A 15,873-nucleotide genomic window follows, 5' to 3' on the forward strand; every position below is an offset into this window, starting at 1 on the left:
AACCCGGGCACAGTCCTGCCCTGCTCTGTGACCCGCGTGGTCACCGCCTGCCTCCGCTGAGACTGAGCAGTGAGACTAATAATGGTGCTTGTGTTACACTGGGGTGCTTAACCAGACGGAGTACGTGCAGCGTGTGGGTGCTCAGTAAATGTTAGTGACGGAAGGTAAAACTAGCCCCGACAAAGGGGACAGAATGGTGCTCATACACCTAAGGCAGGTGTCACTGTCACCATGACCAGGACACCAGGAGACAGGGACAGGTTCCAAAGGTGGCAATGGGGTGAGGAGACAGAGAGGGGGAGAACCGAACTTGTGGGTTCCGTGGACAACCGGAGCACAGGGCCCCAGGCCTGGGAGCCACTCCCCGCTCCGGGTGCGCACTGGCCCGGCCTCCTCAGAGCGCCCCCGACGAGGCGTGTGGACCCCAACCTGCTCTCTGCCTGGACGTCTCTCCTCCCAGAGAGTGTCCCTGTGGCTCCAGAGGGTGGGAGAACAGGACATCCTTCCTGGGAGGGCGGGTGGGCTCGGCGGCCTGGTGGGCGACGTCGGACCTAACTGCCACTTTCCGATTCATTGAGAAGCCATAGCCTGTTATTATTCGGTATTCGCCCTTGCAGACCTTTCCTGTCCACGTCTCCTGTCTGTTCCTGTGGAAACGGGGGCTTCGTTTTGGGGGCGCGCGCAGGAGCACGCCTCGTGCACGCCCCGCTCTGCGAGGCGCGTTCACCCCTCCGCAGTGCCCTGGGCGCCTTCCCGCGTCCGGCGTCCGGCGGGGTGGACGGGTCGCCTGTCCCTCCAACTTCCCCGTCAGCGTCCCCATTGCGGGGCGGACGTTCTCGCAGCTGCCCCTTTCTGTGACATTCCCTCCCACCTTTCTCTTACGAAAAGTGTTCTGCAGTGAACTCGTTGTGCACGTGTGTGAGTGCTTTCCAGGAGAAGTTGGAAATGAGAAACGGAGTTGTGGGAGCAGGAGGTGGGCACCTTTAAAATAGGAGAAATGGACTCCCTCGAGCCTAGTCTGCCTTCTCTTTTCATTGCTCTTGAACACGCCTTCGAAGATCGAAGGTGAGCAGGTAAGAAGAGGGAGCTGGTGAGGTTCCCCAGTCCTGCAGGCAGCGCCGCTGGTGCGCAGAAGTTCGGGCAGCCATCGTGGTGGGGACTGCCCTTCACCCCGAGATCATCCTTGACTGCCCAGAGCTGACCCAGGAACAAAGAGAGTGTGACCTCAGCCCCGGTCACCCAATGCTACCTTCACAGGCCAAATCGGGTGACCGAGTCCAGCATATAATCTCTCCTTCAGGATTCAAGAGAGAGCTGGACCGCCATGCTTGGAACTCAGTCTCTCTGTTCCAGAACCTGAGAAGCTGTGCACTCAAAGTCAGAGAGGCCTGGCCCTGAGCTGTGTGACCTCAGGAAAGCCACTCGCCCACTCTGATCCTCAGGTTCCTCAGTTTTAAAAAAGTCATAAGCTATTCACATCCTATCAGCAGTGTGCAAGTGATTTGTAAACTGTTAGGAAATGGAGAACTGTGAGGGATGATGACTTTGGACAGTTATGACTATGACATATGCCCGGGTCTCCTCACCGGGACAGCTCTTCTCTCCTCTCCCTTTCCTCCTCCCTCCCTCTCCTTCGTCCCTTCCTTTCTGCGTGTGTCACTCTACAAACATTTGTTGAACATCTAAGTGGTGGGCACTCTGCTAAGACCTGGAAACACAGTAGTGACCAAAACAAGTTATGTCATCCCGAAACAGACAAGCCCTTGCAGGGGGGTGTGCGACATGCTGAGATGGGGTTGCAGTGGCCAGCGGGAGGTGTGTCCCCGACCTCACAGAGCAGGGCACCTCGGGTCTTGGCTGTTCAGATGGGACCTCAAAGCAGAGGCCAGAAGGAAGAGGTGGGACTGACCAGTGGGAGGAAGTGAAGACAGAAGACTCTGGTATGGGGGGGGAAGACCCCATGTGAAGGTCAGTGGCCAGGGGGCACCGAGCACATTTAGGGAACTGAGTTCACAGTAGTGCAGTTACAGGGTGTGAGCATGTGTGTGTGTGTGTGTGTGTCCAGGCATGCACATGTGCGTGTGCACAGGTATGGTGGGGGCGGAGAGATGGGGCTGGGAGAGTGTGCAGGGTTAGATCCCAGTGTTCTTATAGGCACGTTAAGGAATCTGGACTTTACCCTAAAAAGCAAAGGAGAGTGTGTAAAAGGATTTTATCGGGGGAAAGGAATGGCCAGACTTCTGCTTTAGAAAGTTTTGCCGGCTGCAGTGTGGAGAATGGGTTTCAGCTGCGAGGCTGTGTTCCCATAATTCCCTGAGGGCTGATGGGAGCGCTGGGGGTGGGAGAAGCAAAGACGGCCATGGGGTGGTGGAAAGGTGGTCAGAGCCAGCTGTGGACTGCCAGCGTCATCATCAGTGTGGTATCGAAAGGATGCGGTGCTGTGTCAACCAGGTCCAGTGTAAGCGCTGGCCCTGCCCTATCTTCCTGTGCCCTCTGGGGGGCTCAGAGCTTGGGCCGCAAAGTGGCAGCCACTGCAGGCAGGTCTGGCTCTTCTCCCAGTGGACCGGGAGAAGTTTCTGTCTGATTGTGTCAGACCAGGCAATGGGGGGGAGGTGCTGGTCCAGGACCCAGACTGCACCGATGGGCCGACAGGGTGGGGAGGGGGGGGGGCTAAACTTGCCCAGGGTTTCGATTTGAAGTCGGCCGCAATCTAAACACTGATAACAGCCTTGAGGCTGAGCGGCAGAGAAAGGCTGACCAGGAGGAAGGAGGGCCAGAAAGTCACACAAGACAGACCTGCCTCTGTAGAGGGCAGTTGAAGTCTTGGATGAGAGTCAGCTGGGTAGGGTCCCAGGCTCAGGACCGTGAGGAGGTCACTCGCCGTACCTGGGCCTTGGTGTTCCGGTCTCTGTCAAGGTGGGGTGGGGGAAGGCGGACGGGTGCCCTGGCTCTCGGGTCGCAGTGCAGCAAAAATCATCTCCACACCGTGTTTTCTCATTTTCCACGCACAGTGCTGAAGGACAGCTTCCTTCTTAATCTCCGTGGGTTGGCTCCTGTGAACTCCGGGGTGTGAAAGCACTGTGAAACCCCCCAGGCTGAAATAACACCGTAGCCTACTGACACACTGCTTCACAGTGAGTAACTGCTGTCGTCCGCTATCTCACTCCATGCATCTGTCAGCGCTCGTGTGTATTCCCGCACGGAGCTGCTGTGTCTCCTACGTGTAATGTAGGACGGTGTGTGTAACACAACGCATCGCTCTGCGTGTTAGAGCAGGCGTGAAACTCTAAGACCGTCCAATTCAGTTCCAGGCTCCCTAGAGCCCCTCCTGCAAAACTACAGGGGAAAGCAGGCAACATGCCCTCTCACTTGATTAGTGAAGCCTCTGGAACTAGGACCCCTCGGGGCCCAGACATTCAGTAAACGCTATTGTAGGCCCAGGGGAGGACAGGTGAGCTCAGGCCTTGTGTTGGAGTGTGTTTCAGTAGCTCATTCCCTTTCCTGCCAAATGGAAGATGGAAGCCTTTCATCTTAGCATTTTCTCAGCCACAGACCCCAGAGTGGAGTGAGCCCTCCCTTCTCCATCTCCCTTGCCATGGGTGCTCTGCAGAAAGGGGGAGGTCGGGAGACAGCCTTGGACAATAACAGCAACTACCATGGCAGAACTTTTCAATAGAATTGAAAAGAATCATCTCTATCATTCTCATGAGCAGTTGATGAGGTTAGGGTTGATCTGTTTCATAAATGATCTGTTTCATTAGAGCAAATCGAGGCTCTGATGGGCTAAGTAACATACCCAAGGTCACTGAACTACTGCGTGTTGGGGCCAGGATTGGACCCAGACCCTCCGATTCCAGAGACTAGGGGGGTTGGGGAAGACCATCTGGGAGCCAAGTGGAGCCTGGCCAAGACCCTTGAACCTCCAGGCCTTGCTCGCCTGGAGATGGCCCTCCATCAGATTGCCCAGTGTTTGCTGATGGCGATGGGTCTTCGGGTTGATGTCCTCATACTCTTCCCAAGAAAAGCATTTGTTTTGATAAGTCCCAGAGTCACGGTGCCTTAATTAGAGGAGAACTTTGATGAACCACTGACCAACAGTAGTCATCGGGAATTCTAGTTTTAGTTCTAGTCCATGTACTGGAGTGACAAGTTCCATTCAGTTCACCGCCTAAAATGTAGTCAGCCTCAAAGTTGGGGCCCAGATGGTCCCTGCCTCCTGGTATTCACGCCCGTGTGTAGTCGCCTCCCACATTACACCGGGCTTGGTGTATATGACATGACCACTGGAGCACGGCAGAAGCGACCTGTCACTTTCGGGGCTAGGTTACAAGACAAGGCTTCTGCCCTGCTGCCTCTTGGGCTCCTTGTCCTGGGGGAAGCCAGCTGCCGTGTCACGAGGACACTCAGGCATCCCCATGGAGAGGCCCACGTACAAAGATCGGAGAGGCCTCCAGTCAACAAACGTGCGAGGGAGACGTTCCAGATGTGGATCGTCCAGCCGCAGTCACGCCTTCGGAGGACCACAGGCCTGGCTGACGGCTGCCTGTAACCTGGTGAGAAACCCGGAGCCAGAACCGCCCACGATGGAGCTCCTGGATTCCTGACCTTCAGCAACTGCCGGATATCACATGTCTGCTGTTCTCAGTGCTGAGTTTGTGGCAATTTGTCCCACGACGATAGACAGCTGGTGTTAGACTCAGTCTCCTATCCGCCCCGAGAAATTCTGCTCTTGGCCACGAGAGCGTTTTGTCAGCAGGCTGCTCGGAGAATGTTTTCACCACTAGAGCAGAGAATAGAATTTCGTCTTCTTTCTTTTTTGTCCTAAACTGACTTCTTCAGGCTTTAAACCTGCCTCTAGCACTGGCACTGAGGCCTGGTGAGTGCCCATCCATTCATTCTTGGCAATTTAGATGTGACTGTGATCAACTCCCAGAGGGGATCCCCCCAGCAGCTGGCCTGGGGACAACAGGGACGTCCCTCGGAGTCCAGTCGATGCTTTATTCTGCTTTGGCTGACGTTCTGCCTGAGACAAGGGGTCGCCCTGGGGGAGAGGTCACAGGGAGAGAAGAGCCAGGAAGAATGGAGGTGGTGGGGCAGCCGCAGGTGAGGCTGGTGAGACCCACCTCTCAAAGTCAAAGAGAGTCAGTCCTGCATTTCCTGTGTGCGCACAGAGCGCGGTCCTTCCACTCACAGTCTTCAAAGAAGTGGAGGCCACAACCAGTACTGGTCAAGTTTCACAAGTTTTGCTTGTAACTTTTTTCCTAGTTACTATACTTGTCACAGGAAAGGGAGCCGGAGGAGCGGGGGAGCACAAAGTGAGAAACGGGGAGAACAGGCAATGAACACCCCAAATCCCTGAGGACTAAGGCAAAGGAAAAAACAGCCTCTGAAGAGCTGGTTTGGGCCAGTGAAGGAGGTGTGGGCCCTTGTCCTGGGCTCCCCAGTGTCTCCTGGGTTCTTTCCATGGCAGGACTCTGCCTGTAATTCAGGTAGGTGCCACCAGGGGGAGGAGAGTCTGCCTTGCACTCAGGTGATTTCCCAAGGGTGTGGGGTTTTCCCCTCCTGCTTACACTGTTCCTAAACACACACACACAAATCACACACACTCACAAATCACAAAATACTAACTCCTGAGAAAGGACCCCTCCACTAACCAGCGTTGTAACCTTGTGGGAGTTGCTCGCCCCTAATTCCTCTGCAGGCCTTTGTTGCCTCATCTTTACAGTGAAAGGCTCAAGAAAGTGACTTCCGGTATCCAGCTCCGGAATTATTGCATCAAAGGCCCGTCCTAACGACTGCACCTAACTGATTGCCTCTGTAAATACTCTATTTCCTAATAAGGTCACACTCAGGGTAGCAGGGATTAGGACTTCAACATACCTCTTTGGGGACACAATTCAGCCCACAGCGCCCTGTAAATGCTCTCACTGCCAGCTCGGCCCCTGGCTTCTTGTAGTCAGGCTTCTGTCCGCAGCTTGCTGCCAGATCTAGTGGCTTTTCTCTATCCTTGTGACTGCCCTGCAGCATTTGCCATGGTCACCTGTTCCCTCCTTCTCTCTGCTAACCCGACATCCAGGTCATTGTGCACACCTGCGGTTCTTCCATCTTCCAGATTGTTCCAGGTGTGCCTTCTGCTCCGACTTTTCCTTCTCTCCCCGTCTCCAATCTGAGGTGTGTCTCAATCCTGGGGACTTGCTCGTGTTCTCTTCTTCCAACACCCTCTCCTCTGGCCAACTCCCAACCTCCATGCTTCATTGCTCTCGTCTAAGTAGATAACAAATATCTCCTTCTGGCTTCCCTGTCTCCCAAGCTCAAGGCGAACATTGCCACTTGGAAATCACCGAAGAGCCTTGAGGGTAACATATCCCAAGCGTAGCATACCCTCCTACACACACGCACACACACGCATGCCGAGATGTCCGGAAACACTGTGGCACTTTGAACGTGGACAGGCACCCACACGGGCAGGTGGAACCAATCCAGTGAGCTGGGCCTTGTTGCCGTTATTGTGACCCCATCTTTAGGCACAGGCTGTTGCGTCCAGGGGGAGTCTGGGCCACACCTGCCTCTGCTGGCCGAGACTCTCAAAGCAACAACAGCAAAGGCATAAGTAGCGGACAGTTCAGTGTCAGACCCAATGTGGCCCAGCATTCCTGCCTCATGTGCCACTTGACTTGGAATATGAGATTTCCACTTTACTTCTGCGTTTCTTTCGGAGCCTCTGGTAGAGTGCCTCACACGTAGCTGGCTTCCTAGGAATGTGGCGGCAGGATGGAATTTGCCTGGGTGCTTATCTCAGCCATAAAACCCAATACACTTGCACACCAGGATCTGTAAATAAGCAGTTGATGCCGCTTCTCTGCAGCTCAGCTCCCCGAACCTCCATTCCCTGCACAGCCAGAGAGCATAATAATGGTGATATTTAAGATTCAGGCCAGAGTGGACCACAGAGATGACCTGCTTCCACCCTTCATCTCATTGACAAGGAGGCAGCCATTCTGAGACGTTGGGAGACTTCCCCAGGCCTTCCCCGTGTGGTCCCCTGACATGCCATCCGGATTTATTTACCTTCTCTTTAGAAAGGACAGCACCGGGCGCAGACGGCCATTCCTGGGACAGGCAGAGGGGACCTCCATGAGCTCACCAGCTTGCATTGTGTGTGTGGGGGGTATAGGCCTGTTGCACATTTCATCCTGTGACATCCACCTACAGTGCCATGGAAATGCTGCCCGGCAGCAAAGCACCTTGGGAAACCTTCAGGGATATTGTCCCGGGTGGATCCTTGGCGTCTGGAGGGCTCCGCAAAGGGAGAGGGGAAGACAAGGAGTGTTGGGGCAGCCAAGTGTGCTCTGTTCTCAGGGACTCTGTTGGGACCTAATGGCCTCTTTCAGTAAAGGGAGCCATGCTGGGCAGAGAACCGGTGTCAGTCTCATACAGGGGCGGGCAAAGTAGGTTTCCAGTGGTAATACAAATAAACAATACAACAATTACTGAGTAATAACACAGGAATAAACTCTGTTCCACATACTCACAACTCTGTGCCTCCTTTTGCCCGCCCTGGTACTGATGTGGCCTTTTCTGGGGCCTGTATGATGCCTTGTCCAGACGTAGCAGTTTATACAGACCAGGATCACAGGTTTTATTTTTTCTTATATTTAATTTAATCTATTTTATTAAAAATAGATTGTGTGTGTGTGTGTGTGAGATGGGTGCCCAGTGCTGGCCGAGGTCCAGGCACAGGGACCTGCCGGCTCCAGGAGATGCCACGTGGCCCGGGGAGTGAGAGCCTTTGGAACAGAGCTCCAGGCCGCAGTGGGGTGCAGGCAAGTGAGAGGCGGGCAGTAGGCATTGCGAGGGGCCGGGGCCCCATCGCCCCAACGTTCAGGCCTCCCCTGTAAGTAAAGCCTTTGGCCCCAGGGTCCTAGTTCTCTGACACTCGATCCTCACTGCGTATGGCCTCACTGGGCTGCTGCCACATAGGCTCTGGAGTCAGAGGGCCGTAAGGACACAACAGGGGCAACCGAGGTTTGGCATGAGGGACTCATGGAAACACAGTCCCACCTGTCCGTGTTCGCAGCACAGCAGGGTGCACGCCAGGCTCCCCGTGTCCTGCTGCCCCCGTGGCTGCCTCGTCATCCCTTTGCCCGCTACCTGTCTTCTTTCCATCAAGGCTGCAGTGCCCAGCTCTGGAGATGAGGAAGCGGTGAAGCTGTTCAGCTGTGCGCCTCTATGTGCCAGGCATTTGCAGTGGCTCCTGTGATCCTCTCTGCAGCCTTCTGAGTGAGGCGAGGGTGTCTTAGTGTGCAGTTAAAGAGTTTTTTTAAGGAGAGGTTCAATTGTGTCCTTGAGTCACCCAGACCCTCGCTGCGCTGCTGCGGGGGGAACTGGGACAGAGACTCTCACCGCCCAGGCCTCCTCAGCAGCCCCTCCCACCCAGGGAGCTCACCTGGGCCAGGTCAGGTGACTGCACGGCTGGCGGGTGACACGTGGAGAGTGTCACCTCCTGCCTGACAGCCAGAAGATAAACAGCTTCACGTTAACTCTCGCTTAATGCTGATATTTATAAATTTATTCAGCTGTGTTTACTGAAGCGTGAGAATGCCTAATAACATAATGTGCTTCATCTCACATGTTCCTACTAATGAGAATGCAAGTATTGCTTAATTTAAAAATTATTTCGTTTGCTTTCCCCTCCCCTCATCTCGTCCTGTTTTTGTTGGCTTGACTTTTAATCTGTTACCAAATTCTGAAAAGTTTGGCCTTTGGGCGTTAGTGAAGAGAGGGCCAAAGCAGGCCTGGAACACGCACAGGACTCAGCCCTGTCCCCGCGGCACTTCACCCAAGGGGTCAGGGGGCTGGCTGACGGGATGGAGCACGCTGACAGGAGAACAAACGCCTCTTTCTACTTTCTGCTGCAGTTTGCAGAAGCTGCATGGTTTGGGACAGAGTTGCAGTATTTTGGGGTTTTAGGGACAGGAAATTTAGGGCAGAGGACAGGGAGCTAGTGCCCTTGGCTTTGAAGAGACAAGGGGGATGGCCAGAATGACCACAGGAAATGGGCCACATTTGTGGGGTCTTGGTGCGGGTGTGTGTGTGTGAATGTATTTGTCTGTATAAGAGATAGATATACTTGTAGAGGGAGAGAGATAGAGAAAGAGGGAGAATGAGAGGGGAGACTCCACTTTTATCTCCGCCCCTCCTACCAGTCTGGATGAATGTTTCTTCTTTAACTCCTTGGTTGTCAGATCTACTCTCTATGAGTTTGAGATAAAGGCCTTCCTTCCCCTGGGTGTTTATTCCGCTAAGGCCACCAGGCAGCCTTCACCTGGCCAGCAGGAGCCCCAAGACCAGGGCAGGGAGGGATGGCGAAAATATCAGCAGAGCTCAGGAGGGTGTCTAGAAGGCCAGTAAGTGAGGGTTGAGGATGGGGAGAGCAGATGCGGTCCATGCTGGGCTTCCTTTGGGGGGAAGGGGAGAGAGGGGACTGGTTGGCAAACTGCCAGGCCTCAGTGGCCTGAGGGGAGGACACCTTGCAGAAGTCTGGAGTCAGGAGCTGGGGAGGAGGAAGGCTGGAGAGATGCTGACCAGGGGGGCAGGACCAGGAGGGGGCTTTGGTGGGGCACACACTGCAAGGTCAAATTTTATTTTCCATGAACAGCTTCATATAAAATTTCTCCTGAAAAAGGAACCACAGATTCCTGCTGCCTCCTCCCCAGGGGACCATGAGAATACACTGATCCTGATCTCATTTGCTCTTGTTAGGTTTGACTGATGTGTTTCTGATGGTTGAGTTGGGGAATGCATTTTGAAAGGAAGTATTGCTCATAGTGACTGTGCATTTCCTATCTTAGAAAGTGGGGGGTTAGAAGAGCATGCGCTGTAGCCTGCCTTTGGGGAGAAAGGGGAGGGGAATGAAGGCCGGGTAGAGGAGGGGGGCCCTTTTCCCAGGCAGAGAGTTAGGGGGCAGGAACCAGGGGATTACAGTAGTGAGTCTTTCTTCAAGCCATGGCTGCCCATGGGTTCAAGGTGGATGATGCACCATCAAGAGCTCACTCAGTTTTGTAAATGTTTTCAGTAATGGCAGCAAAGGCATGTCTGTGGGCACACATTCAGAAGTGGGAAGGCGACTTGGGGCAAAGAATTAAGTTTCAGGAGGATGATGAATATGTTAAAACTTGCAGTTCTACCCTGGCCAGCGTGGCTCAGTTGGTTGGAGCTTTGTCCTGGAGACTGAAAACGCACAGGTTCAATTCCCGGTCAGTGCACGTACCCAGGTTGGGGGTTCTATTCCTGGCCGGGCACATATGAGAAGGCAACCAATCGATGTTTCTCTCCGACATTGATGTCCCTCTCTCTTTCTCTCCCTCTTTCTAAAAGCAGTAACAAAAAATGTCCTCAGGTGAGAATAAAACAATTTTTTTTAAACTACCTAAAGTTCCATTAACAGCTGGGGACTTCTTTAAAATCCCACGTCTAAGTGAGATTATACAATATTTGTTTTTCTCTGTTTGACTTATTTCACTTAACATAATGCTTTAAAATTCTGGCCATATTGCAAATGGCAAGATTTCATTCTTTTTTAAAATAGCTAAATAATAATTCACTGTTTATATTTAGAGCACATTTTCTTTATGTTTATCCATTCACGGACACTGAGGCTGTTTCGAGCACGTGGCTATCGTAAATAATGCTGCAATGAACATAGGGGTGCATTTATCTTTTTGAGTTGGTATTTTCATTTCCTTTGGAAAAATGTCTATTGAGATTCTCTGCTCATTTTTATTTTCTTCTGCCCATCTTTAAACTGGATTTTTTTCTATTGAGGTGTATAGCTCATTTATATATTTTGGACATAAACTCCTTATTCGATTTGTGATTTGCAAATATTTGTATTCATTCCATGGGTTGCTTTGTCATTTTGTTGATGGTTTCCTTTTCTGTGCAGAAGCTCATTATTTTTTATTATTTGTTTTTTATTGAGGCAACATTGGTTTATAACATTATATAAGCTTCAGATGTGTCACACTGTAAAGAGACGTCTGTATTACTGCATCATGCTCCCCACCAGGAGTTAGTTTCCACTGGCCATCATACAGCTGACCCCCTTCACATGTTCGCCCTCCCTTCACCCTTCTTCCCCTCTGGTAACCACCGATCTGTTGTCTTCCTCTGTTTTTGTTTTTATACTCCACATATGAGTGAAATCATACGGCATATCTTTTTCTGTCTCACTTACTTCACTTAGCATAATACTATCAAAGTCCATGTTTTCTCAAATGACAGGATTTCACCTGTTTTTTATGGCTGAGTAATATTCCATTGCATACATACCATATCTTTATCCATTTATCCATAGATGGACACTTAGGTTGCTTCCACAATGAGACAGGAAAGTAAGAAGCTGGAAAAATTCCGGGGCAAGTAGAATGGGGAAACTGAGACAAAAAAATTAAACAAGGCCAGATATCTGCCCAAGATGGAGGTGTAGAAATGCTCTGTTTTCTATCACAAACAAAAGAAGGACAACAAAAAAATTAAAAACAAAAAGTAAGCAGAACTGCCAGAAAATTGAACTGTATGGAAGTCTCACAACCAATGAGTTAAAGAAGGAACATTCATCCAGACCGGCAGGAGGGGCAGAGATGGGCAGCTGGGGCTGAGAAGACACACAGCAAGGAGACAGACTGGGCCGGGTAAGGCGGTAGCTGGCAAACTGGGAGGTCCCACATTTGTGTGCGAATAAGCCGGAAGGAACAACTGGAGAGTGAGAGACAGAGTACGCAACCTAGGGTTCCAGTGCAGGAAACTAAAATCTCAAAACCACTGACTGAAAAACCTGTGGGGATTGCAGTGGTGGGAGAAACTCCCAGACTCACAGGAGAGTTCGTTGGAGAGACCCACAGGGTCCTAGAATTTACACAAATCCATCTACCTGGGGGTCAGCACCGGAAGGGCCCCATGTGCTTGTGGGTAGCAGGGGAAGTGACTGAAAGGAGGGGGAGAGCTGAGCAAGTGGCACTGTTCTTTCTCGGACCCCTCCCCCACATACAGCACCATAATGCAGCAAAGTGGGTTTCCCTGCCCTTGTGGATACCTAAGGCTCTACCCTTACAACATAACAGGTACGCCGAGACAAAAAAAAAAAAAAAAAAGGTCCAAATTAAAGAACAGATCAGAACTCCAGAAAAAGAACTAAGTGATGAGGAGATAAGCAACCTATCAGATGCAGAGTTGAAAACACTGGTGATCAGGATGCTCACAGAAATGATTGAGTATGGACACAAAATAAAGGAAGAAGTGAAAGCTATGCAAAGTGAAATAAAGAAAAATGTACAGGGAACCAACAGTGAAGGGAAGGAAACTGGGACTCAAAGATTTGGACAAGAAGGAAGAAATTAACATGCAACCAGAACAGAATGAAGAAACAAGAATTCAAAAAAATAAGAAGAGGCTTAGGAACCTCCAGGACAACTTTAAAAGCTCCAACATCTAAATCATAGGGGTACTAGAAGGAGAAGAGGATGACCAAGAAATTGAAAACTTATTTGAAAAAATAATGAAGGAGAACTTCCCTAATCTGGCAAAGGAAATAGACTTCCAGGAAGTCCAGGAAGCTCAGAGTCCCAAAGAAGCTGGACCCAAGGAGGAACACACCAAGCCACATCATAATTACATTCCCCAAGATGAAACAGAAGGAGAGAATCTTAGAAGCATCAAGAGAAAAGGACACAGTTACCTACAAAGCGGTTCCCATAAGACTGTCAGCTGATTTCTCTAAAGAAACCTTACATACAAGAAGGGGCTGGAAAGAAGTATTCCAAGTCATGAAAGGCAAGGACCAACATCCAAGATGACTCTATCCAGCAAAGCTATCATTTAGAATGGAAGGGCAGATAGAGTGCTTCTCAGATAAGGTCAAGTTAAAGGAGTTCATCATCACCAAGCCCTTATTATATGAAATGTTAAAGGGATTTATCTAAGAAAAAGAAAATGAAAAATAGGAACAGTAAAATGACAGCAAAATCACAGTTAATAACAACCACACCTAAAACAAAAACAAAAGCAAGCTAAGCAAACAACTAGAACAGGAATAGAACCACAGAAATGGAAATCACATGGAGGGTTATCAACAGGGGAGTGGGAGTGGGAGAGAGGGGGGAAAGTTACAGAGAATAAGTAGCATAAATGGTAGGTAGAAAATAGACAGGGGGAGGGTAAGAATAGTGTAGGAAATGTAGAAGCCAAAGAACTTATGTATGACCCATGGACATGAATTAAAGGGGGGGAATGTGGGAGGGAGGAGGTGTGCAGGGAGGAGGGGAGTGAAGGGGGGGAAATGGGGCAACTGTAATAGCATAATCAATAAAATATACTTAAAAAGAAAGAAAAAAGACAGTGAATACTCATAATTTAATTAGAACACTGGGGTTCCAGCCATGATAATTCCAATTCCACAGAGTAAATGATAGCATGGTTTAGTTTCATGTGAGAATCCAAATAAATGTAACTTGCATGTTAGAAAAGGCACACAACCATTCAGGGCTTTTGAAAAAAGCATCATTTATTTCAAAGTACAACACAAAGTTGTATTTTTAAGAAATACACATTCAATCTTGTTATCTCAAGACTTGGCTATGTGTATTTCAGTTTATCTTTAAAATAAATTCAGGTATACAAACGTTACATACCTCAAGTACAAACGGCACAGAAAATGCATATGGTCTTAACCGAATGTTTTTACATTCACTGTTCTTAAATTGACTTACACTTCAGTAATCTGCTTTTAAACCAGGACAGCCTTATTTTAAAAAAATACTCTGTATTTTTCAGCACAAAGTCCTCATACATTTTTAAAATTAGATCTTGGTGCATAATATTGCGAAATTATAAAAAACCAATCCTGGTAATTCAATAAAATTGTCACATGCCAGAAATTCTGAATCAACTCAAAAAATTATTTCCTTAGCTGTGATGTCAAATTTGCGTCCGTACAGATAAAGAATGGAAGGAGACAGATGGCGGAAACTTGATAACAGTTCAGGTTTTCAGATGTACAGGTCTTACTGGAGTTTGTGGCCGAGTCCAGACTTTTCTAAAAGCAAAGAGCAAATCTCATTATCATAATTGCAAGAAATATCTGAAAGCAGCGAGTGGTACAAGCCTGCCCTGCTTGAATCTGTTTTGCAAAGAAGTGGAGGGTAGGGAGTGGGAAGCTACAACAGTAAGAGCCTTAGAAAGATGTCTCAGAAACTGGCATATCATGATCTAGAAGAGGGCCCCACTTTTTTTTTTTTTGCTTAATTTTAAGTTTCATGAGGGAAGTGCGAATTAGACCATGGGTCAGAGCTTCTTCTTCCAATTGTGGGGCTCCATATTCGCCATGGATTGTAGGTCTGTCCCAAGTCGTCAGCTGGACTGGAGGCAGAAGGAGCGTGAGGAGCAGAGTTCTCTGCACCCATGAGGCCAATGCTGGTCAGTGTGTTTGCTGGAGTGGTGAAAGGAAGGGCGCTGCTAAGGTTGCTGGACCAGATTGAGCTGCTGAAAGGAGTGGTGGACCACAAGCCGCTGGTGTTGCCAAGGACTGACTGCAAAACAGAAAACATACAACATGAGGTCAGGCTGAGACTGATAGGCAGATGGTAAAGTGGTGATTATGCTTAAAATAGGGGCTGCGTCAGACACTTCCACTTTATTTATTTTAAAACAAATTAAGTATTACTTGTCTTATGTATAGCCATTCCGGGGTCTGAGCAAATGGCTAAGCTTTTATAGAAGGACTGGCCAACTATAGCCAGTGGTCACATCCAGCCCTGCCTATTCCTGTGAACAGTTTCCCTGGAGCCCAGCCGCACCATCTGTTCGTGTACTATCACAGCTGCTTGGCCCCATTACGGCAGAGGTGAATAGCTGTGATCCAAACAGCACAACCTACAAAGCCTGAAGTATGAACTGACCCCTGTTTTAAAGAATGGCTGAGATGCTTTTAAAACTGAAGCCAAATGATCACAGTAGAGACAAACTTTAAAATTTATTTAAATGAGGAAGAAATCACAGGAGAATCACATTTTTCTGTCAAAAATTTTTTTTCTACTTTTTAAATTTTTTTTCTGTCAAAATTTTGTAAAAGCTGAAACCAGTAATTATTTTCTTTGGTAAGAATACTTTCCTAGAGCATGATTTATGCAGAAAAATCTCGCTGCAGATCAAACAAACATACACAGAAAACTCAAGACAAGACAGTTGCTTCTCAGAAACAAAATCAAAGGTACCACCCAACAAACCCTACTATGTGGCAACTACCTGTTTCTTCTCTGTATCTATGAGTTTGTTTTCTTTGTTTGATTATTTTAAATTTTAGATTCCACATGTAAGTAGTATCACCTGGTGTTTGTCTTTCTCTAACTTATTTAACTTGGCGTAATACCCTCTAGTCTATCCATATTGTTGTAAATGGCAGGATCTCATTCTTTTCTTACGGCACACATTGTGTATGTACACCGTATCTTCTTTATATATTTTTCTCTGTTGATGGGCACTTCGGTTGCTTCTGTATCTTGGCTGTTGTAAATAATGCTGCAATAAACATAAGGCTGCCTTTATCTTTTTGAATTCGTGTTTTGGATTTCTTCAGATAAATGCCCAGATGTTGTACTTCTGGACTGTATGGTAGTTCTCTTTTCAATTTTTGAGGAACCTCTGTATTGTTTTCCATAGAGGCTGCACCAGTTTATAACCCCACCAACAATGCACGAAGGTTTCCTTTTTTCCATATCTTCACCAACATTTTTTTTAAAATTAATGATTGCTATTCTAACAGGTATGAGGTGGTATTTCGTGCTTTTAATTCGCATTTCCCTGATGATCAGCAATGTT

The 15,873-nt window shown here is 48.9% G+C and overlaps 1 protein-coding gene and 1 long non-coding RNA gene across 2 annotated transcripts in view; one reads left to right on the forward strand and one right to left on the reverse strand.

Moving 5' to 3' along the window:
* LOC123480886 (uncharacterized) overlaps positions 1-15,873 on the forward strand; it is a 44,733-nt gene that overhangs the window by 2,349 nt on the left and 26,511 nt on the right. The window contains exon 2 of the long non-coding RNA XR_008426962.1: positions 3,012-3,134. This is a non-coding gene — a long non-coding RNA (uncharacterized lncRNA). The remainder of the gene's footprint in view (positions 1-3,011; positions 3,135-15,873) is intronic.
* The window catches only part of TMEM131 (transmembrane protein 131), a 220,076-nt gene continuing 217,738 nt past the window's right edge, over positions 13,536-15,873 (reverse strand). The window contains exon 41 of the mRNA XM_053925284.2: positions 13,536-14,585. Within this exon, the coding sequence (XP_053781259.1) occupies positions 14,304-14,585 (282 nt within the window). The 3' untranslated portion in view covers positions 13,536-14,303. The remainder of the gene's footprint in view (positions 14,586-15,873) is intronic.

This window comes from Desmodus rotundus, chromosome 5 (assembly GCF_022682495.2).
Source record: "Desmodus rotundus isolate HL8 chromosome 5, HLdesRot8A.1, whole genome shotgun sequence".
NCBI lineage: Eukaryota > Metazoa > Chordata > Mammalia > Chiroptera > Phyllostomidae > Desmodus > Desmodus rotundus.